The sequence below is a fragment of the Mobula hypostoma genome, chromosome 1, assembly GCF_963921235.1.
Source record: "Mobula hypostoma chromosome 1, sMobHyp1.1, whole genome shotgun sequence".
Classification (NCBI taxonomy): Eukaryota; Metazoa; Chordata; class Chondrichthyes; order Myliobatiformes; family Myliobatidae; genus Mobula; species Mobula hypostoma.
Genome location: NC_086097.1, coordinates 39,260,997 through 39,283,807, shown reverse-complemented (window position 1 = coordinate 39,283,807; position 22,811 = coordinate 39,260,997). Strand labels below are relative to the sequence as shown.

The window sequence follows — 22,811 nt, the reverse complement described above, 5'->3', positions numbered from 1 at the left end:
TACAGTTCTAATCAGTGCATTACAGAAATGATGTGGAGGATTTGGATAGGGTGCAGAAGAGGTTCACCAGGATGTTGCCTAGGCTAGACAGTATTTCCTATAAGGGGAGGCATCAGAGGCTGAGGGGCAACCAGATAGATGTAAAATTATTGGAGACATAGACAGAGGAACCAGTCAGTGTTTTCCTTAAAGTGGAAATATCAAACACTAGAAGACATAGCTTTAAGGTGAGAAGGGGAAACTTTTAAAGCAGATTTATGAAGCAATTTTTTCTAAACAGAGAGTGGTATGTAGGTAACTGGAACATGCCAAAGGAGGTCATGAAAGCAATACAACAGCAACATTTAAGAGTCATTTAGACAGCCACATGAGCAGGTAGAGAATGGAGGGATACAACCATACGTAGGCCAGTGGGATTCATTTAGACTGGTATCACACTCAGTGCAGACATCGTGAGCCAAAGTCCCTGCTCATGTGCTGTACTATTCTATGGTCTATTACACAAATATTGAAATAGTAAGGCATAGAAGACTATGGACAATGTACAGAAAAATGAGCTGAGAATCGATGTCTATTTGATGGCCAGGATGTACATGGTAAAGCAAAGGACATGTGTCTGTATTTGACTGACTTTGACAAGTCCCACATAAATATTAAAAAATACACATCACTTCAAACTTTAACCCACCCTATTAAGCACTTCCAGCTCGATCTCTGGAAGAACCTGCTGTTCCCACATTGGATTCAATCACACAGAAACACTGAGGAACTGCTGAAGAAGAAATCTCACCAGCCACACCTTATTAAAGAAGAAATGTTTGTATAAACCCTTCATTAAACTTGATCTGAACATGAAATGTTAACAAGTGAATTGATAGGGGGAAAAATAAATCCCATCCAGCTTATTACCATATAGGCACTTGTAGGGTATAGAAAAAGACAAAGATATTTAATTCATCCATGAAATGCACCTCAATCAATACCCCAAAATGGAGACAGGTAAAAATTCCCAGTGGTGAAACACTTAAGAAACTAGAGGACTAAAGTCATTGTTGTTTTAACACAAGTTTACTTTAATATATACCTCACTCAAATTAATGCGGCCCTACCTCTAGATATTTTCTAGGAAAAAAATCACAATTAATGCAATTTTTCTCCACCTACCTTGAAAACTGTCTTTACCTCAGCATTTGAAGCACACCATGGCCTCTGGCTCCCTCAGACTAGAGACTAGATCAAATTATCCTGTCCTTATACAACACGAAAATCAGTTTTATTGACATACAAGACTGATGCAAACAATCATTATATTACATTCCCACCTACTCAGCCACTGTGCTGTGATTTTGTAGGATCTGTTCTGCTGGTAACACAAGGCACACCTACCTGTGAAAATATGGCCATGTCATTTCTGGTATAGACCATTTTCTTCTTATAGACACTTGGACTGCGTACAGATTTCAGGTAAATTTCTTGCATATCAATGTCTAAGGAAAACAACAAATAATTCATTCAATATGATAACAACATTGCGTTTCTCCAGAGAAGCTCAAACAGTTTAAAATTTAAATATATATGTATTAAAAACACTAGCACCATGACAAAGGTGTAACCCAAACTTAGTCAAACCAACTCAATGTGGGGGGATAATTTAGTTTCAGCTTGTCTTTCAAAAGCAGGCAACACACATCAAAGTTGCTGGTGAACGCAGCAGGCCAGGCAGCATCTCTAGGGAGAGGTACAGTCGACGTTTCAGGCTGAGACCCTTCGTCAGGACTAACTGAAGGAAGAGTTAGTAAGAGATTTGAAAGTGGGAGGGGGAGGGGGAGATCCAAAATGATAGGAGAAGACAGGAGGAGGAGGGATGGAGCCAAGAGCTGGACAGGTGATTGGCAAAGGGGATATGAGAGGATCAAGGGACAGGAGGTCCAGGGAGAAAGACGGGGGCGGGGGGGGTGGAGCCCAGAGAATGGGCAAGGGGTATAGTCAGAGGGACAGAGGGAGAAAAAGGAGCTGGGGCATTAGCGGAAGTTAGAGAAGTCAATGTTCATGTCATCAGGTTGGAGGCTACCCAGACGGAATATAAGGTGTTGTTCCTCCAACCTGAATGTGGCTTCATCTTTACAGTAGAGGAGGCCGTGGATAGATATGTCAGAATGGGAATGGGATGTGGAATTAAAATGTGTGGTCACTGGGAGATCCTGCTTTCTCTGGCGGACAGAGCATAGGTGTTCAGCAAAGCGGTCTCCCAGTCTGTGTCAGGTCTCGCCAATATGTAGAAGGCCACATCGGGAGCACCGGACACAGTGTATCACCCCAGCCGACTCACAGGTGAAGTGTCGCCTCACCTGGAAGGACTGTCTGGGGCCCTGAATGGTGGTAAGGGAGGAAGTGTAAGGGCATGTGTAGCACTTACAAGGATAAGTGCCAGGAGAGAGATCAGTGGGGAGGGATGGGGGGAACAAATGGACAAGGGAGTCGCGTAGGGAGCGATCCCTGCGGAAAGTGGGGGGGGAGGGAAACATGAGCTTAGTGGTGGGATCCCGTTGGAAGTGGCGGAAGTTACGGAGAATAATATATTGGACCCGGAGGCTGGTGGGGTGGTAGGTGGGGACCAGGGGAACCCTATTCCTCGTGGGGTGGCAGGAGGATGGAGTGAGAGCAGATGTGCGTGAAATGGGGGAGATGCGTTTGAGAGCAGAGTTGATGGTGGAGGAAGGGAAGCCCCTTTCTTTAAAAAAGGAGGACATCTCCCTCATCCTGGAATGTCAGGGCCCCAGACAGTCCTTCCAGGTGAGGCGACACTTCACCTGTGAGTCGGCTGGGGTGATATACTGCTTCCGGTGCTCCCGATGTGGCCTTCTACATATTGGCAAGACCCGACACAGACTGGGAGACCGCTTTGCTGAACACCTACGCTCTGTCCGCCAGAGAAAGCAGGATCTCCCGGTGACCACACATTTTAATTCCACATCCCATTCCCATTCTGACATGTCTATCCACGGCCTCCTCTACTGTAAAGATGAAGCCACACTCAGGTTGGAGGAACAACACCTTATATTCCGTCTGGGTAGCCTCCAACCTGATGGCATGAACATCGACTTCTCTAACTTCCGCTAAAGCCCCACCTCCCCCTCGTACCCCATCCGTTATTTATTTTTATACACACATTCTTTCTCTCACTCTCCTTTTTCTCCCTCTGTCCCTCTGACTATACCCCTTGCCCATCCTCTGGGTTCTCCCCCCCCTTGTCTTTCTCCCCAGACCTCATGTCCCATGATCCTCTCATATCCCCTTTGCCAATCACCTGTCCAGCTCTTGGCTCCATCCCTCCTCCTCCTGTCTTCTCCTATCATTTTGGATCTCCCCCTCCCCCCCAACTTTCAAATCTTTTACTAACTCTTCCTTCAGTTAGTCCTGACGAAGGGTCTCGGCCTGAAACGTCAACTGTACCTCTTCCTGGAGATGCTGCCTGGCCTGCTGCGTTCACCAGCAACTTTGATGTGTGTTGCTTGAATTTCCAGCATCTGCAGAATTCCTGTTGTTTGCCTTTCAAAAGCAGATCATTTTCTTGGAACCAGAATGGCCCATATTCCTTTTAATCTAAATCAGTCTTGACTGCAGAATTATCCAACAAATAATAATTTAATGTAAAAATATTTAAGTAACATAGCTTTCTTTATGGAATTTAAATACAAATAGTTTTCTTTATAATACTACTACTTTTATATTAACAAATTTTTCAGAAATAACACTTTCCTGACTACAGATGCAAGGATAAGGAATCATGTTCCTCTGATTCTGTTTGTGAACTAATTATTGAAAAATTGGCATTTGTAAGGAAATACTTTTACACAATTATCTAACTTGATTCTGCATATATCTTGCAAAGAAGAGTTTAGATCCCATTCTTGCTAATAGTTTAGGTTTTCCATGTAAATCCACAAAAGACCTAGTCACTGCCTAGTGATCTAATTTCTCTATAAAGAACAAAAAAATGTAACTATATTTCTAATTTGTGTTCATATTGATTTTTCTGTTCACTCCTTTTCTAAATATGAATGTTGGTTTTATTCCATAATGCCTCTCCCCTCCACAATGTTATTTTCAAATCCAGTGAATCTTGACAGCATAACAGGAGGCTATATATCTGCAATGTTAACAAACCAGATTTTGTCCTGAAACATACAAACATAAACAGGGGGATTTAGCAGAGCCTCGATTCATTGCACTATCAATAACTAATTAATTACATATTTTGTGAAAAATACAACTGCAAATCATATGAACAGAACAGCTTCTTGTGAACAATAATACATAAATATAGGTTTCATATTTTAAATGGTTCCAAAAAGTTACCTTTTGAAACTTGTGAAAATTGGGACTCATCATTGATAAAATTTTTCAAAGAAGTATCAGCAATGTTATTGGATTCATCTTCATCAGAAGACACATCTTCTGCTCCTTCTGAGGAAAGTTCAGCCTCTTCATCAAGAAAGTGTCGAGCAGAATGCTATCAGAGAAAGCATAATTAGTGTATTCAATAAACACAAATTTGTCTTTTCAAAATTTCATGTATCTGCATTGTAATAAGAAGGGTATGTTGGCAACAAATTGTGCTCTTACAAAATTAGAAATGCTTATAAATTTGAGGTTTTACACTTCTACATATCAGAACCACAACTTTAAAAGTACATTCATTATAAAATATATATCTTTTTATCTTAAAGGCATACAATGTAAATTGCTAATAAGGGAATGGTGCTTTAAAGAGGGGCTTTCCTGAGGGTTAAAGAGTGGCCTGATAGCCATTTTCTTCTTCAATGCCTTACTTCTTCGTATCGTGTCCACGGACAGTCTATACATGGCCCAGCTAGAACTGGACACATTGTTGCACCTTGTTGTTGAATTCGGCAAGATCTGTAACAGTACAGGGTTCCTCTAGCGATGGGCATTGCTGGAGATGTTGCATAGTTTTTGGCCCAGTTCCACGTTCACAAGTTGTTGGGCTGGTTGTATATCCCCATTTGCTTAGTGACATCTTTGAACGACCTACACCAGTCCTAGGTCTGTTAAGGCACTTCCAGGTTGCCCAGTTGCAATTAGCTCCTGGGGACAGGCTTTCATCTGGTGGAATTTCCATCATTGGGTGTTGTTTGAGACTGGGAACCGGTCTTTCCACAAGGCGATGCGGGCTTCAGATGGGGTTGATTGTAATGGAACAACACTGTTCATGAAGCTCCTCCTTGACTTTAGGTGGTTGGGTGTAGGTGTATGACCATGTAGAGGGTGCTTCTCATCTGATGTTTGATGGAGTCGTTCTTTCTTGCTGGCTACCATTCTTCTTATATCGGGGGAGCGATACCAGCCAGGATATATAGGCTGTTGGTGTTTGTTGGTTTTAAACAACCTGTGATAAGTTGGCAGCTTACTTTCAGAACGGCATCCATCTTCTTCGCATGAGTAGATCTTTCCCATGCAGGGCAGGCATCTTCGGCAGTGAAGAGCAAGTGCACTGGTTCGCAATGTTTTCAAGCTTGCTCCCCATTTTATGTTAGTGAGCTTATTCAGGATGTTGTTTCGTGCGCTCACTTTTGACTTTGTCTTATTGATGAGGTTCTTGAAGATGAGGCATCTGTCAAGGGTGACTCCTAAGTAGATAGGGTGCTCGCAATGCGTCAGCGTTGCTCCACACCAGGTTACTTTAAGCTGTCGTTTGGCTTCATGGTTCCTGAGATGGAATGCACAAACTTGCATCTTTGATGGGTTTGCGCGGAGATGGTTTTCTTCATAGTAGGATGTTAGTCCCTCCAAGGCCTCAGAAAGCGTTTTCTCCATGGTGTTAAAATCAGTGCTTTGGGCAGTGATGCATAAGTCATCAGCATATATAAAACGGCGTGTGACATCATCTATAGGCTGGTCATTCGTGTAGATGTTGTTCAGCAGTGGTGAAAGCACACTTCCCCAAGGAAAACCATTCTTCTGAATACGTCACCTGCTGTGCTTCCCACCTCATTCAACATAGAACCGGCGATTCTGAAACATGCTTTCTAACAGCTCTCTTAAGTGAATATCTTACTCATTTTATGGGACCTATGTATAGCTGACAAAACCAGCATTCAGTGACCCCACCCCCACCCTTAGATCTCGAGGATGTAGCAATAAATCATCTTAACAGCTCCTGTTCATTGGATGACTGTGCTCCCACATTGCCCTAGGCTAGGGAGTTCAGGAAATAGAGGAACAGTAATTATTTTCCAAGTAAGAATGAGGTGTGAATTCATGGGAACTTGTAGGTGATTATCCCTTGCCTTAATAGCAGAGGCCACAGAATTAGGCTACGTCCACACTACGCCGGATAATTTTGAAAACGTCAGTTTCGAGTAAGAACGACAGGCGTCCACACTAAGCATTTTTCAAAATATCGCGGATATTTGGGCAAATTTCTTACTACTGGGCATGCGCAGGACACACAGAAAACAAGCGAAGAGGAAACGGTATACTTGGTGCGTGTTTGTCCAGTTACAGAGTAGAAAAACTTAAAAGGAATTGCTCTTGGCTCTCACGCAGGAGGACTTAAAACTAAAAAACAACAAATACTGGAGTGTATGGAGGCAACCAACAGGGAGTTCACAGACAATATGACCCGGCTGACGATGAACATTGAAGAACTAACTAACTCTGTTGCATTAATAAAGCACCTTGTTCAATGTATAAAACATGTCTGCATCAGTGTTATCTTGTATTTCCATACAATGTTACATTAGGCTGTTACACATCTATTGTCAGAGAAGTACTTGCATAAATAGGTAAACCACCTTCATACAAGTAAGGACAGAAAACAGGGCAAAGTGAGTATACTTATTTATTCAGTAAGCTATGGGTCAAAGTATTTGGTAAGTACATTTCTAACTCTTCTGGCTTCAGTCTTGTTGCCGTTTGTTCTAAAATTGTTAGGTTCTGCGAAGCACAAAATCAAATATCACTGTGATGATTGTACGCTCTAGTATCAATTGTTTGGTGACAATAAAGTGATAATAATAATAATAAGAAGAAGAAAACAATGAAATGCTGCACTGCTGCCATCTGTTGCGGCACATCATGACAGCGGTTTTAAAAAGCTCCGTTTCCCATGTCCATACTGCAACGGATATTAGGCGTTTTGAGATTTATTCACTCAGGAGACCATTTCTGAAAATCTCCGTTTTCGGGGGATGAAACCGCCGTTTTAGTGTGGACAGAGAGTCAAAACAAAGAGAAAAAGCTTCATTTTCAAAATTATCCGGCGTAGTGTGGACGTAGCCTTAGTGTTACTCAGAGCAATTCATAGAAATAACAATAATGCACTTTGGAGAAAGGTACACTGCAGCTGTGTCTTAGGCTACGTCCACACTACGCCGGATAATTTTGAAAACGAAGCTTTTGTAATATTGTTTCACTGTACAAATTAAATAAATCAGGGGAGAAAACACACCCTTGTCTAATGCCTCTCTTGATTTTCATAAACTGACTCACTTCTCCATCTATCTAGATCTAGAGTTTTCTGTAATATTTCAAATAACTTATTGTGCTTCACTTTATCAAATACTTGTGTAGTCAATAAAACAAACAAACAAATCTTTTTGCACTTGAATAGCTCGTTCTGATAGTATCCTTAACATCAATATTGCAATGGTAATATAAGAATTAAATGCTAATAGTTCCATAAATTAAATTTAAATATTAAGAAGTACTTGTGTTGAGGAGAACAATACATCAAGTTTATTGAGTTCGAAATATAAATTCCCTAAAATAATCTGAATTCACTGGTAACATTGATAACATAATTGGAGCTGTCCCATTTTACACAATTAGCTATGGTGAGACAACATTTGATTGTTACTGACTTTACTGCAATATTGTCAAACTTCATTTTTATACAACTTTTTTTCCCTAAGCACTGCAATGTTAAAATTTAAGAATGATGTAAAACTTGTTTTCATAATCAGAGGGATTAACAGTTTGCCTTACTAATTTTGCATGCAGGAAGCTCAGAAACACGTCATGTTTGTATAGCTTGCTGTTCACTAGATTCAGAGGTTTTGCTCAAAGGCAAAACCTATGCCTACAATTTAAAAAAAGACTATTCTCAAACTCAGATCTTGTGATTAGTCCACATCAACAGTGAATTCATTATTTGCACAAACAGCCATTTTTAAACAACTGGAACTAAACTGGAATGACATCTGCTCAAGGTTATGTTTCCATGGTAGCAAATCACTTGGAGAACAAATCCAATCCAAACTGTGGCCAAGATCAGAATCGCTATGGATTTTTTAGGTTAGCAATTTCATTTTAAGACTATATAGGAAGTACTATTTGTGACTGTTTGTCATATATATAATACTTATCTGTAACAAATCACTTACCTGCAGCATATTCCAACAAAAAAGAGCCTGTATACAATCTCATGTAATAATTAAATCTGTGACTGGGGTTTAACCAACCTTGCTCCAGGGATGATGAATATTTCTGGATAACTTGGTATCTTTATTATTCTTGCTTGAAGTTGCTCTAAAATCATCATCTTCACTATCCGTGAAGCCTAACTGAGAAGGTAAATCACCCATAGATCAAGCTTTAGTTCCATTCCATTTACCCAGTATATCAGTGTCATATTGGTGTATAGAAGAACCTAGCTGTATACTCAGTGGCCACTTTATTAGGTACACATATACACTTGCTCGTTAATGCAAATATCTAATCACGTGTCAGCAACTCAGTGCTCAAAACCACACAGGCATGATCAAGAGGTTCAGTTGCTGTTTAGACCAAACATCAGAATGGGGAAAAAGTTTGAGCTAAGTGATTTTGACCATGGAATGATTGTTGGCTCCATACAGGATGGTTTGAGTTATGTCAAAAACTGTTCATCTCCTGGGATTTTCACGCACAACGGTCTCTAGAGTTTACAGAGAATGGCTTGATAAATAAAAAACATCCAATGAGTGGTAGTTCTGCGGGCAAAAACACCTTGTTAATGAGAGAGGTTAGAGGAGAATGACCAGGCTGCTTCAAGCTGACAGAAAAGAGTCAGTAAATCAAATAACCATGTGTTACATTAGTGGTGTGCAGAAGAGCAGCTCCGAACACAGAACACATCAATCCTTGAAGTGGATGGGCTGCAGACCACACCAGGGTCCACTCCTGTACCTAATAAAGCGGCCACAAAGCGTACACCTAATTAAAAGATTAATACAGTTTCATATATTAGAAATCTAACAAAAACTATACAGAAAAAAATAAACATTTAGCGCTTGCAGCATTAGTATTACTTATTTCTGGTCCTTAGGCAAAGTCAGATTTGTAAATTCTCAAAAGCAATTTATCATAGTGTGTTTTCATAAATTTCATTTTTTTCCTTTTAACAATATAACGTTTTACAATAAAAGCTAAATTTCCAAAACCTTAGCTTGTTTTAATATGACAAAAAGATCTTGAATTGTGCTCAATTTTCCATTTTAGCTTCTAAAAAAGGTGCAGTTAAAATTATTTCTCCTACTTATTATAAATAAATAACAATGTAGGCTAGCTTGTAAACCCTCAGCTTCTAGAACCATTAATAAAATTATGTTCCACTGAAAATGTTAATTTACATACATTAGGCACTTTTCTTTGTTTTCGTACAGCCAAAATAGGCGAATCCATGTCACTGGCACCCATCACCTACAACATTGAACACTTGCATGAAAATTACGACTACTTTCCACTCACTATTTTTTAAAAAGTTCATCAGCACTATACAAACAAGAACACAAGAGATTCTACAGATGTTGGAAATCCAGACGAACATACAAAATTTTAGAGGAACTCAGCAGGTCAGGCAGCACCTATGAAAATTAATAAATAGTCAATGTTTCAGGCCGCGATCCTTCATCAGGACAAAAAGAACGTCTTCCATTGTTCTCATTTGTGGGTGCAGCACAGGTTCATTTTCATGTAGGTATATTTTTATATCCATGTCTTTTATCTTGTTTCTTAAGGCTCTCTTCAATACCCAGAACTGAACAGAAAAACATTTTATGCCAATTGTTCCAAATATTACAGAAATAATTCCACACTGGGATGATTTAAGCTTCTTCTATGATCAACAGCTGCAGAGTGAATATTGGAGTCCTTAGAACGTACTTCAATGTAGTACAGCCCCACTGAACTGTGCCTCCATGAACACTACAAATCTAAATATGCTCTCAGTCAATGGTCAACAATCACTTGATGGATCGTCATTCGCATTGTCACATGCCTTTAGGAGTAATATGGTACATTTTAAGCAGATTTCACCAAGGATACAAAGAGTAAGTTAAAAGATCTGCACAACATCATGGGTCAAAGGACCTGTACTGTGCTGTAGTACTCTATGTTCTATGATACAGTGGTCTTTTGAAAGGCTAGAATACTGATTCATCAGATGAATATTGGAATGTAAAAGGATTTTGTTGCAAGACTAAGTTGCGTGAATATGAAATTACAAGGGTATAAAAGCCTTTAAAATAAAACTAAGTTGGTTTAAAACCAATTTTTTTTATTGACTAAATCCAGACAGGAGTATTTAATAGGAATGTTAAAGCACTGAACAGTGGTTTCCCACCCACCTCTATGCCAGAACCCCATAACCCTCAACTTTTTGCAAATATATCACCAACAATTATGTGCAATTAACTGACCTCCACCATTCATGGGAACAAAGAATTCCAGGCATTTAACACCTTCAATAAAAAGAAATTTCTGCACACTTCAGTTTTATTTTGCAGTTACATCCCTTCACTTTCCCACAAGTGAAAACATCATAACATTTCAATCCCCCTCAGGATCTTGCGTGTTTGAATAAGGTCACCCTTCATTCTTCTAAACTCAGAATACAGATCTAAATTATCTAGCATCCCTTGATAGAACAATCCTCTATATCTCAGGAAATAGCCTGGTGAATCTCCTTTGAACAACCTCCATCCCTTTTTTACTGAAAGAAAGAGGGCCAAAGCTGCATAGTATTCCAGGTGAGGCCTTACCAATGCCCTGTATAACTGCAACAAAACCTCCCTATTCTTAAACTCCAAGCTTTTTGAAAAATGTTGCTTTTTTTGTGTTGGACCTGCCAACTTTTTGTGATTCATGTACTAGAAAACCTAGATCCTTTTAACCACACCTATTTGCAGTCTAATAATCTGTCAGGTTCATAACCTGATACTTTCCCCCCATTTGTCAAATTTTCACCTGGTCACTCAATCTATCAATATTCTTTTGCAGAATCCAAAGTCCTCATCATATTTTTGTATTGACAAAGTTGGAAAGCATGCATTTCATTCCCTTCTCTAGATCACTCATATCAATAGTAACCAATTGAGGGTAAAGAATCAATCCCTGCAATACTTCAGTATTTACATCAGTTTAAGACAGCCACTTTCCTGTAGCAAACAAAACAAAGAAAACTACTACAAAGAAAACTATCACACTCTTTCTGGTAAACATTCACTGCAATCAATAGCCCGTAACTTCCCTTTCAGAGTTCAGCTTTTGAACAGCCTGTGTGACCTGACCCAACAAAGTCTCGAAGGTGCAGGAAGGTAGTCGAATCAAGGCAGCAGGGCCCAGGCATGAGAGCAGGGAATGCTCGTGGCCTAACATAAAAAGAGATGAATTATTAACTTCAAACTTTCTGCATTTTCACTCACAGAGTTGAACTGCACGTGCATGTAACAAGAGCTGTATAACTCATCACCTTCCACCTTAGGCCACAAATTTATCAATCACCCCAGCTGTGGACCACCTGGAGGTCCAAGACACTCTCATCACATGCACGTGCAGTTCAACTCTCTGAGTGATAATGCGGAAAGTTTGAAGTTAATAACTCACGTCCTTTTACCTTAGGCCACGAACTTATCAATCACCCCTGCTGTGGACCACTTCTACAAAGAAGGGATCTGTATGCTCCACGACCGCTGGACTGAGTGTGTACATGTAGGAGGGGACTATGTTGAAAAATAAATGTGCTAGGTTTTCTAAAATTGATTCCTCTACCTTAGGCCACGAACTTATCAATCACCCCTCGTATCTATGTTTCCCTCAACTCTTCAAAGAATTCTAGAAAAACACCGAGTACTAACCAAACTAAAATCGGTCAACATTTAATTTAGTACGATATCAGACAGCACCCTAGCAGGAGATCATCCAGCATATTAGGAGGATCATGGGACAAAAACTAGGTTAATGGAGGCAAAGTACAGATAACCATAAGTTATATCAATGGTGGAACAGATTCAAGTGATTGAATGCCAATAGCATAAAACTACAACTTTTTTTAACCACTCATTCTTAGTTAAGTGAAAAACTGTTCCTTCTGGTGAAGAAAAATGCTGCAACAAGCTGTATTTTGGTGACCCACCTCAGGAGACTCAAGAGAAGAGAATTTTATTCTTTTATTAGGTCTTCTGATAACATCTTCATCACTCTCACTGTCGCATTCACCTGGGGGAAAAAATGCATTTTACCAGACATTAAAAAAAAATTATTTTTCTTTAAAAATTATTAAACTATTTAAAAGTTCAAAACCACTGTTACTTAATGGTCAATTTTAACTTTACAGCTGTGTTTTATGCCTGGAAGATATAATTTTTCCAATAAACTACCAGCATTGACCAAATCATGAAACCACTCTTATACAACAGTTATTCCTGGTGAATTCTAACTCAACACTCCTTTGCTACTTATCCGTATGTGCCTAATTCTCTGTGCACTCATTTACTTTCTACTTAAGTTCTACGTAATGCCTTCCTATGCTCTGTCAATGCTTCAACATTGCTTTCTACATTGTTGAATTCTCATATAAAAATTACTCCTTACACATTATCCATTGCAACATTTCTGACCACGTGTAATTGAGAACAAGGTAATCACATTTGAATGCAATTCCAAGAGAGCAGGAGAAAGGCCTTTTGATATCAGTTATCATTAGGAGAAAATAAGACAAAATTTACTAGGAAGAGATACAGTCAACATTTGGGGCTGAGACCCTTCATCAGGACTAACTGAAAGAAGAGCTAGTAAGAGATTTGAAAGTGGGAGGGGGAAGGGGAGATCCAAAATGATAGGAGAAGACAGGAGGGGGAGGGATGGAGCCAAGAGCTGGTCAGGTGATTGGCAAAGGGGATATGAGAGGGTCGTGGGCCAGGAGGCCCAGGGAGAAAGAAAAGGGGGAGAGGGGGGAAAAACCCAGAGGATGGGCAAGGGGTATAGTGAGCGGGACAGAGGGAGAAAAAGGAGAGAGAGAGAAAAAGAATGTGTGTATAAAAATAAATAACGGATGGAGTACGAAGGGGAAGTGGGGCATTAGCGGAAGTTTGATAAGTCGATGTTCATGCCAACAGGTTGGAGGCTACCCAGACGGAATATAAGGTGTTGTTCCTCCAACCTGAGTGTGGCTTCATCTTGACAGTAGAGGAGGCCGTGGACTGACATATCAGAATGGGAACGGGATGTGGAATTAAAATGTGTGGACCACACGACCGTCCTCTCTCGAGTTAGCTCCATGGCAGCAGCAGCAGTCGCCATTTCGGGGGCAGCGGCGCAGTGGTGAGAATTCGCAGCTGCGGCACGCGGTGAGTATGACCGGCGGCGGCTATGCTGATAGCGGGAGGCATTGAAGGAAAGAGAAAACCCACATCCTGCCTTGCCGAACGTAAATACTGCAAACGAAAGGCCGTTGCTCGCGTCTGAACCCGTCACCACGACTCCTGAGCCATCCCGCACTGACCTGTGGTGGGTAGATCGGGCGGGCGCGTGTCAGGTGGCTGGCTGGCTGCAAGGCGTAGAGAAATTTTGGTTCCGCTACCTGGTTGATGCTGCTAAGCGGAACAAGTGCTACACGTGCCCTGACACTTCCTCCCTTACCACCATTCAGGGCCCCAGACAGTCCTTCCAGGTGAGGCGACACTTCACCTGAGTCAGCTGGGGTGATATACTGCGTCCGGTGCTCCCGATGTGGCCTTCTATATATTGGCGAGACCCGACACAGACTGGGAGATTGTTTCGCTGAACACCTACGCTCTGTCAGCCAGAGAAAGCAGGATCTCCCAGTGGCCACACATTTTAATTCCACGTCCCATTCCCATTCTGATATGTCTATCCATGGCCTCCTCTACTGTCAAGATGAAGCCACACTCAGGTTGGAGGAACAACACCTTATATTCCGTCTGGGTAGCCTCCAACCGGATGGCATGAACATTGACTTCTCAAACTTCCGCTAATGCCCACCTCCCCCTCGTATCCCATCCGTTATTTATTTATATACACACACATTCTTTCTCTCTCTCTCCTTTTTCTCCCTCTGTCCCTCTCACTATACCCCTTGCCCATCCTCTGGGCTTATTTCTCCCCCTCCCCCTTTTCTTTCTCTCTAGGCCTCCTGTCCTATGATCCTCTCATATCCCTTTTGCCAATCAACTGACCAGCTCTTGGCTCCATCCCTCCCCCTCCAGTCTTCTCCTATCATTTCGGATCTCCCCCTCCCCCTCCCACTTTCAAATCTCTTACTAGCTCTTCTTTCAGTTAGTCCTGACGAAGAGTCTCGGCCCAAAACGTCGACTGTACCTCTTCCTAGAGATGCTGCCTGGCCTGCTGCGTTCACCAGCAACTTTGATGTGTGTTGCTTGATTTCCAGCATCTGCAGATTTCCTCGTGTTTGCACAAAATTTACTATAACTGTTCATAAAATCTTATTCAAAATTAAAGACATCATCAATAATTGATTCCTAACCATTTAAGGGATGCAAGTATTATAGCAAGCAAGAATGAAAAGTTTTGTAATTAACTAAATACTAAAATGTAAAATAGCAGTCTGTGAGAAGTTCTGCCCCTTTTATACACAGGGTCACAACCCATTAGCTTCAGCCAGCTATCTTATCTTTATTAGGACCATGGAAGATACAGTGCACAGGACATTACAGCACAGGAACAAGTCTTTCCTCCCACAATGTTGTACCAAACTAATTATGCTAATGACATCAATTTTCTTTTGCTTGCACATGATCCACATTGACCCGATCCAATCCAATCCCTGCATATTCATAGCATAAGAGCCTCTTCAACACCTCTATTTCATCTACCTTGACAACTACACCTGACAGTACAATCCAGGCACCTATTACTCTGTGTGGAAAAAAAAAGTCTCATAAACCTACTTTACACTTTCACCTTCCCACCTTAAATCCATTTCCTCTAGTATGTGACATTTCCACCCTGGTCTATGCTTCTCATAATTTTATATACAGGTTGACCACTGATTTTCTGGCACCCTCAGTTCCTGAGCCTTGCCAGATTAACATTTTTGCCAGATTTAAAGAGGTCATATAATAATAATGGCAAAAATGGACTGGAGAAGCTTAAAAAGGATTATTAATTAAACAAAAAGTAAATGTATATTTATTAATTACTGTGCTTACAAAGAATGTTGCTTCTTAGTTATCTTGTTAAACATTTACTCCAGCTGATGTTGTTTCATGTGATTTGATCTCTCTCTCTGTGTAATTATTCTTGCATCAAATAAAAATTCATTAGCTTTCTGTCACAAAGGTACGTTTCTTCAACTCTTTGACTAAATCACCCAACAACTCAATTAACTTGTTAATTCAATAGTAAATCTTTCAGTTTTATCACTGCTGCCATCTTCATCATTTGCAATGTTTTATCAGCATTCAGAACACTGTCTATGATTTCTGAGTCCATAAGGTGATGCACAACAGGTGTTTTGTCATTGACGATCATCCACTCACATGGATTTTCTTCATTAAGACTACTTGCTGTATCTTCAAAAGCAGGTCCTGTAACACGTTTTGCATACATAAGCAAATCATGAACAACTTCTGTCTCCTTTGGTACACAAAATCCTGAAAAATCATCGTCAAGCTTTTCCTCAGGCGCATTACCAAACCTCAAGGCAGGCCACAACTTATGCTAGCCATTCTTTAGTGTTGAAGCTTCTACCTTCTCTCACCCTCGAACAATGAACCAAAGAACGTCCTTCATGTTAAATTCTTTAATAAATGCTTGAACAGAATGGCCAGCATTCACCTGATCTAACCAATGTTTCAGGAAAAGTGAGCAATACTTGGCTTTTAGAGAGCGCAGTATTCCTCGGTCTTGAGGTTGGATAAGCGATGTACAGTTTGGTGGTAAATACACTGTAAAAACATCATTGGTACACAGGAGTTCAGCTTTGGGGTGAGCTGAACAGTTATCCAAAATAAGAATTTTGCAATCTTCGTGTTACTTGGTAAATTTTAAACTCCTTTCAAGGCCCTAGGACATTTACTTTTTCCAATCACCAGTAGTTTACATCTGAGTAGCTGCTGCACTGAAGTACCCTAAAATGGTAAATCTGTCCTTAGATTGTTTGAATCTTGTGGGATCTTCTTCATCTTCTGTTGCTGATGTTTTCCTAGGTATGCATTGCCAGTATAATGCAGTTTCAGCTGCTTTATACACCTGCTCAGGACTGAGGTTTTTGTCAGCTATGGTGGTTTATAGACCGTTTCTCTCCACACACTTTACGCATGGAAATTCCACGGCGCTTCTTAAACCTTCACTATCGTCGCATGCATGTTCTAATTTACATTCTTTATGAAACAACTTAGCTTGGCAATTATCATACCGCCCAACAAGTCGAATCCAACACACCAATGCTGATGAAACGGTTTAATCATTAATCAATCATGCTGAGTGCTCTTACCAATTTTCATAGCTTTTCTAATACTCATTTGCTTTAGCAAATCACTGTTTGCATAGAATTGCAAATTTTTCCTCTTTGGTGTTTTATATCATACATAGTTGATGTACCAATGCCATGCAAGTCACACGGTTTATGCATGGAAGCAACTTAGCTCAGTCTTTTCAACATTTCAACCTTCTCTTGGATCGATATGGACTGATGTTTATGTTTGACACCACCACTGTTACTTGCACTTATCTTAGAAGCCATAGGTAGGGTTAAATTTACATAAAATAAGCAAAAATAAGCACAAAATATTGGGACTCTGACCAACAAGTGCAATGTAAATACAGGTGTCCCCGCTTTTCGAACATTCGCTTTACGAAACCTCACTGTTACCAAAGACCTACATTAGTTACCTGTTTTCACTAACAGAAGGTGTTTTAACTGTTACAAAAAAGGCAGCACACGTCCCGAGCAGCCAAACTCCTCCCCCAGAACGGCATTCTAGCCGGCATCACTTAAACACGTGCTTGTGAGCAGCCGTTAGCAAGATGAGTTCTATGGTATCGGAAAAGGCGAAAAGGGCTCGTAAGGGTATTACACTTAGCGTAAAACTAGACATAATTAAGCATTTTGATCGTGGTGAACGAAGCAAGGACAAAATGAGTTTGGCTTGTGGAAGTTGGCGAAGATGATGTTGAAGAGGTTTTGGCATCCCATGACCAAGAACTGATAGATGAAGAACTGATGCAATTGGAAGAGGAAAGGATAACAATCGAAACAGAATGCAGTAGCAAATGGACCAAAAGTGAAGTCGTCCAGGAACTGAACGTGAAGCAAATGCATGAGATGATAGAAAAATGCACGAGGCTAAGCAGTCAAGCATACTGTCGTTTTTCAAGCCTTCCACATCAGCCACAGCAGACGACGAACCTCAACCTTCGACATCGAGGCAGACAGACATAGAAGATGATGACCCGCCTGCCCTGATGGAAACAGACGACGATGAGATTGTCATCTCTGATCTGGGCCGACATTTACGTGCCCGGTGGCACCTAATCAATTAGCTTGTTTATTTCTGCATTTTTCTTAAAGATGTGCTGGGTGCATTCCGGCCACTGCTGTACCCCTGCATGCTTCGCAGATCGGTATCAGTCTGCAGCCTGGAGGTTGGGGACCACTGCACCACCCCAACCTCCGACAACTCAGCTTAACACACCATCATCAGTGTGCTTGGCGCTGTCTTCCCAATTCTGGTAAGTGATACTACACTGTACATATGTTATTTCTACTTTATATAGGCTGTGTATTTTTATGTGTTATTTGGTATGATTTGGCAGCTTCATAGCTTAAAGGTTACTGGAGAGAGTGTTTCTGCCGAGAGCGCTTCTGCTGAGAGTGCTGCCGTGAGATTTTCACTACGGAGAACAGTGCGGCAATTATTGTAGAAAAGTATTTCTACTTTATATAGACTGTGTATTTATCATATCATTCTTGCTTTTACTGTATATTACTGTTATTTTAGGTTTTGTGTGTTATTTGGTATGATTTGGTAGGTTATTTTTTGGCTCTGCGAACACTCACAAATTTTTCCCATATAAATAAATGATAATTGCTTTTTCACTTTACAATGTTCCGGCTTAAGAACCGTTTCATAGGAATGCTCTACCTTCGGATGGCGGGGGAAACCTGTAATAAAAATAGTGTGCTTTTGCCAAGATGAGTCTTGCCACAGATGGCGCCGTATGCGCTGCACACAATGCCATCTGGTAGCCACTCAGTAAAATACATCTCGTAATTTCATCTGAATTAAAAGAAGTGCCGAACCATCAGTTTCCAGAAAATCAGTGGTTAACCTGTATTTCCACCATGTTGCACCACAGCCTCTCCAGGGAAAACCATTTCAGGGAGATGTGGGTTGGATCCCAATGTTCTCTGTACATTAATATTGTTAGAGACCCTGCCATTAACTGTGTCCTTTCCCTTCACATTTGATCTCCCAAAATGCAACACCTCACACTTGCCCAGATCAAACTCCTTTCTCCAATTCGCCAGTCATAGCTGCAGTTGAACAATATCTCGCTCTATCCTTTGGAAACACTCTGTACAACCAACATCATCAATCTTTGTATCATCTGCAAACTTACCAACTTGCCCATCTACATTTTCATCCAAGTCATTTATACATATCACAAACAGCAGAGATCCCATAAGACAAAGGTACAGAATTAGACCTCTTAGCCAATCGAGTCTGCTCCACCATTCAATCATAGTTGATTTATTATCCCTCTCAACTGCATTCTCCCATCTTCTCCCAGTAACCTTTGATGCTCTTGCTAATCAAGAACCTACCAATCCCCGCTTTAAATAAACCAAATAGCACATTGAACAGCAGGCCCCAGCCATCTCTCAACCAAGCCTCTGTAAAGCCCACAATATTGTAGTTTCATGTATTGTTAACTCCTTTTACCCTTAATACTCCTTCCATTAAAATAAAAACATTTCAACCCTCCCATCCCATCTGTAGATTACCTTGCTCTTGTCTGTCCTTGTCTATAAACAACATAAAACATTAAGAAATACAATAAGATTGTGTTTCCAGTCAGGTTACCTATTTTACACATTTAAGCTATAACTAATAATAATTTTTAAAATTAAGAATATATTAATAATCAAAATTTAAAGTTAAGTATCTTACCATTGATAGATGTTAAAAGATTTTTGCAGAAAATATTCGGATTGTTATTTTTAAGTGATTTCTCTCCATGCTTTCCACTTGCATTGTATTTCATGGCAGCCTCAGAATTGTCAGGACAATCTTCCAATTCAGAAAAGAAACCATTTTTAACAACCTCAATGTTTTCTGTAACATTCCTCATTACAGCATTTTGAGAAATCACTGGACTGTTTTTAAACAGCACTTTGCTAAAAGTAGTATTGCAGAAGTTGGGAGATCTTCTTTCTGGTGTAATGGATGCAAAGGCTGGAGATGAGGTACAGAAAACCTGGCGATCATGCTGGGAAATTGGAGAAAATAAATCCTGTGTTGTCGAAGGTCGTATTTCATTACAAGTATCCATTTTGCCAGGTTGTAAAGATGTATGTTTCAAAGAAATTGGTGTAGAGTACTTCCTTTTTATTTTTGCTGCTTCAACAAATAATTCTGAATCAGCCACATTGCTGCATTCATCTTGAATCTCCACATTTTCTGAAGGTTTTTCTGCAAAATGTTTTGAGCATTCAGTGCTTTTGCTGTACATAGTATTAGTCATAGAAGCCTCGCCACCTCTAGCAATATCTTCAAATGAAAAGCCTAGATCAAAGTTAACAGAAAATAATTCATCTGAACAGTTGTACATATTACTGCTACTATCATTAGTATCAGGTCTATGCTGATCAACACATATATTTTCATGCAGAATTGACTCTCCTGTTACACCTCGTTTAGGTTCTTCATTTTCCAAAGTTTTGTTGGTGGATGCCTGCACATTTTGGACAGGCTCATTCAACACAGTGGACTGCTGCTGGGGTCCAGAGATATCCTCTGTGATTGCACAGGTTTTATTGTTCAGAATGCAGAGAGTTGAAAGATCAGTACGTGACAGGTTATCTTCAAACAAAGACAAACTGTTTTCGTATACAAATAGCTCATCCTTTATAGAGTCCTTCAATGTTATGTTTTTGCTTTTATTTTCTTCAATCTTGTTATGACACTGGTGTGAGGAATTAAATATTTCTTCTTCAATTATATTTGACTGAGCTTTATGATCTTGTTCCAAATATTCAATACTGTTATCAAATAAATCATCCCAGGAGGGGCTGGATCCTGCATTACCATGATTGGTCAAGGGTTCAAAGGTCACACTCTCTTTGCAAGTCATTAAAGCTGGTGATTTAATATTGACTGCTGGTGAACCACCTTTCTGGGGATTTAAAACATTAACTGCTGCTGTTTCTAAAGCAGTTGATTGCCAATAATTCCCTTCTTCTAAAAAGGGAAACCCGTCTACAGGAGGAGATGTATTAAGAAAATTTGTTACATTTTCCAGAACTATTTCAATGCCAGCAGGAACCTGCTTTATTAAATTGTCATTGGAATATTCTGATTCATAACTGGAATGTTCAACATCGAGTGAATAATATCCATTTCTTGCTCGGCTTGAATTTGAAGAACTTCGATGTATATTGTGGTTCTGAAATTGGACAGACTCTGGGAGATAAAACAATTTGGATAGATTTCTTTCACACATTGCTGATTTCTTTAATTGACTATCATGGCCAGAGTCAACATTGTTCAATTCATCGCACCCTCCACTTTCTTTCTTCCTTGTGTAATCAGTTTTAGGTTTGGTGTTAGTTGATCTGTTTTCAGAAGAAACATCTTTCAAATTGATTTTTATGTGATCTTCCAGTATTTCCCTTGATCCTAACAAATCAAAACAAGATATACTCTGCACATTGTTACTTATCTCTACTTCAGTTTCTCCCTCTGACAGGCAGATCTGTTCATCAGGTTTTGTTATAGCATCTTCAGAGGGAACGTCTTCACCTCTACAATTCCCTGCAACACACAGTGCAGACTCCTTTGCTTCTTTGGAATTTACAACTTCAAGACTAGAGGAGGAACAAAAACCCCTAGATCTTTTTATTTTACTTGTGTTAACAAGAGAGCTTTCCTGATCTTCATCCATTAACATATGCATATTTTGGTTTACACGATTATTTTTACATTTCTTCCTCTCTTGCATAGGCTTCGTTAACTGATCCAGTTTACATTTTTCTTGATTACTTGCAATGGATGTAGGTGTAAATTTAGATTGTGGTGTGATGGCTGTTTCGAAAATATCATTTCTATTTAAATAAGGCATAATTTCCAATGAATAGCCACAGTCACTCTGCAAATAAAAATGCAAATTATTAAAAGATTAAACATTTAATGTAATCAAGCTCTAAAACAACATACAAATTGGCTACATAAATCACAGCATTTCTACGTATGTGGGCTATGAACAGATAAAATTAAGAGCCCTTAACAGTGCTGATGAGCAGAAGGATCTAGGGGTCCGAGTTTGTAGTTCCTTGAAAGTGGCTACACAGGTTGATAGGATGGTTAAGAAGGCATATAGCATGCTCGACTTTATTAGTCGAGGCACTTAGTTCAAAAGTCAGGAAGTTACTTTGCAGCTTTATAAGACTCCAGTCAGGCCACACCTGGACTATTTCATACAGTTCTGATCGTCGCATTATAGGAAAGAGGTCAAGGCTTTGAAGAGGGTGCAGAAGAGGTTTACCTGGTGCTCCCTGAATTAAAGGGCATGTGCTTTAATGAAAGGTTGGACAAACGTGTTGTTTTCGCTGGATTGGCATTGGTGGAAGGAAGATCTGATAGAGGTTTATAAGATTATAAGAGGCATAAATAGACAAACAGTATCTCCCCTCCCCCCCACTCCCCAAGTTGAAATGTCTAATACCAGAGGGAATGCATTTCAGGTGAGAGAGGGTTAAGTTCAAAGGAGATGTGCGTGGCAAGTTGTTTTTAAAAAGAGAGTACTGGGTGCCTGGTATGCACTGTGTGAGGTGGTGATAGAGGCCGATACATCGGGATTTTTAAGAGACATTTAGATTGGCACACAAATGTGAGAAAAATAGAAGGATATGAACGTTGCATAGGCAGAAGAGATTAATTTAGTTGGTCATTTGATTACTAATTTAATTGGTTAAGTACAACATGGTGAGCCAAAGGGCCTGTTCCTGTGCTGTACAGCTCTATGCTCTAAATTTTACGCCAGAGTTTAGGAAAGATGTAAAAGCTCTAAAGAGGCTGCAGGAAGGACTTTAGATATGGTGATAGACTAGACAAACCGGGGTAGTTTTTGGAACTGAACGAGTGATAAGGACTAGGTTAAAACTGTGAAGTATGTAGGCAAGGTAGATAGGAAAAAAACTTGCTATTCATGGAATGATCCAGAGCTAAAGGATGTTCAAGGTTCAAAGTAAATTTATTATCAAAGTACATATATGTCACCAAATACAACCCTGAGATTTATTTTCTTGTGGGCATACTCAATAA

The 22,811-nt window shown here is 40.1% G+C and overlaps 1 protein-coding gene across 3 annotated transcripts in view; it reads right to left on the bottom strand.

Moving 5' to 3' along the window:
- fancm (FA complementation group M) overlaps positions 1–22,811 on the bottom strand; it is a 154,314-nt gene that overhangs the window by 13,760 nt on the left and 117,743 nt on the right. For 2 of the 3 annotated variants that reach the window (XM_063047072.1, XM_063047081.1), the window contains 6 exons: positions 19,440–21,636; positions 12,419–12,501; positions 9,640–9,705; positions 8,487–8,588; positions 4,360–4,513; positions 1,387–1,487 (listed from right to left, as the gene is read on the bottom strand). In XM_063047072.1, coding sequence (XP_062903142.1) covers positions 1,387–1,487; positions 4,360–4,513; positions 8,487–8,588; positions 9,640–9,705; positions 12,419–12,501; positions 19,440–21,636 — 2,703 coding nt within the window. Of the gene's footprint in view, positions 1–1,386; positions 1,488–4,359; positions 4,514–8,486; positions 8,589–9,639; positions 9,706–12,418; positions 12,502–19,439; positions 21,637–22,811 lie in introns of those variants that run through there. The other variant, XM_063047089.1, reaches the window with a different exon arrangement.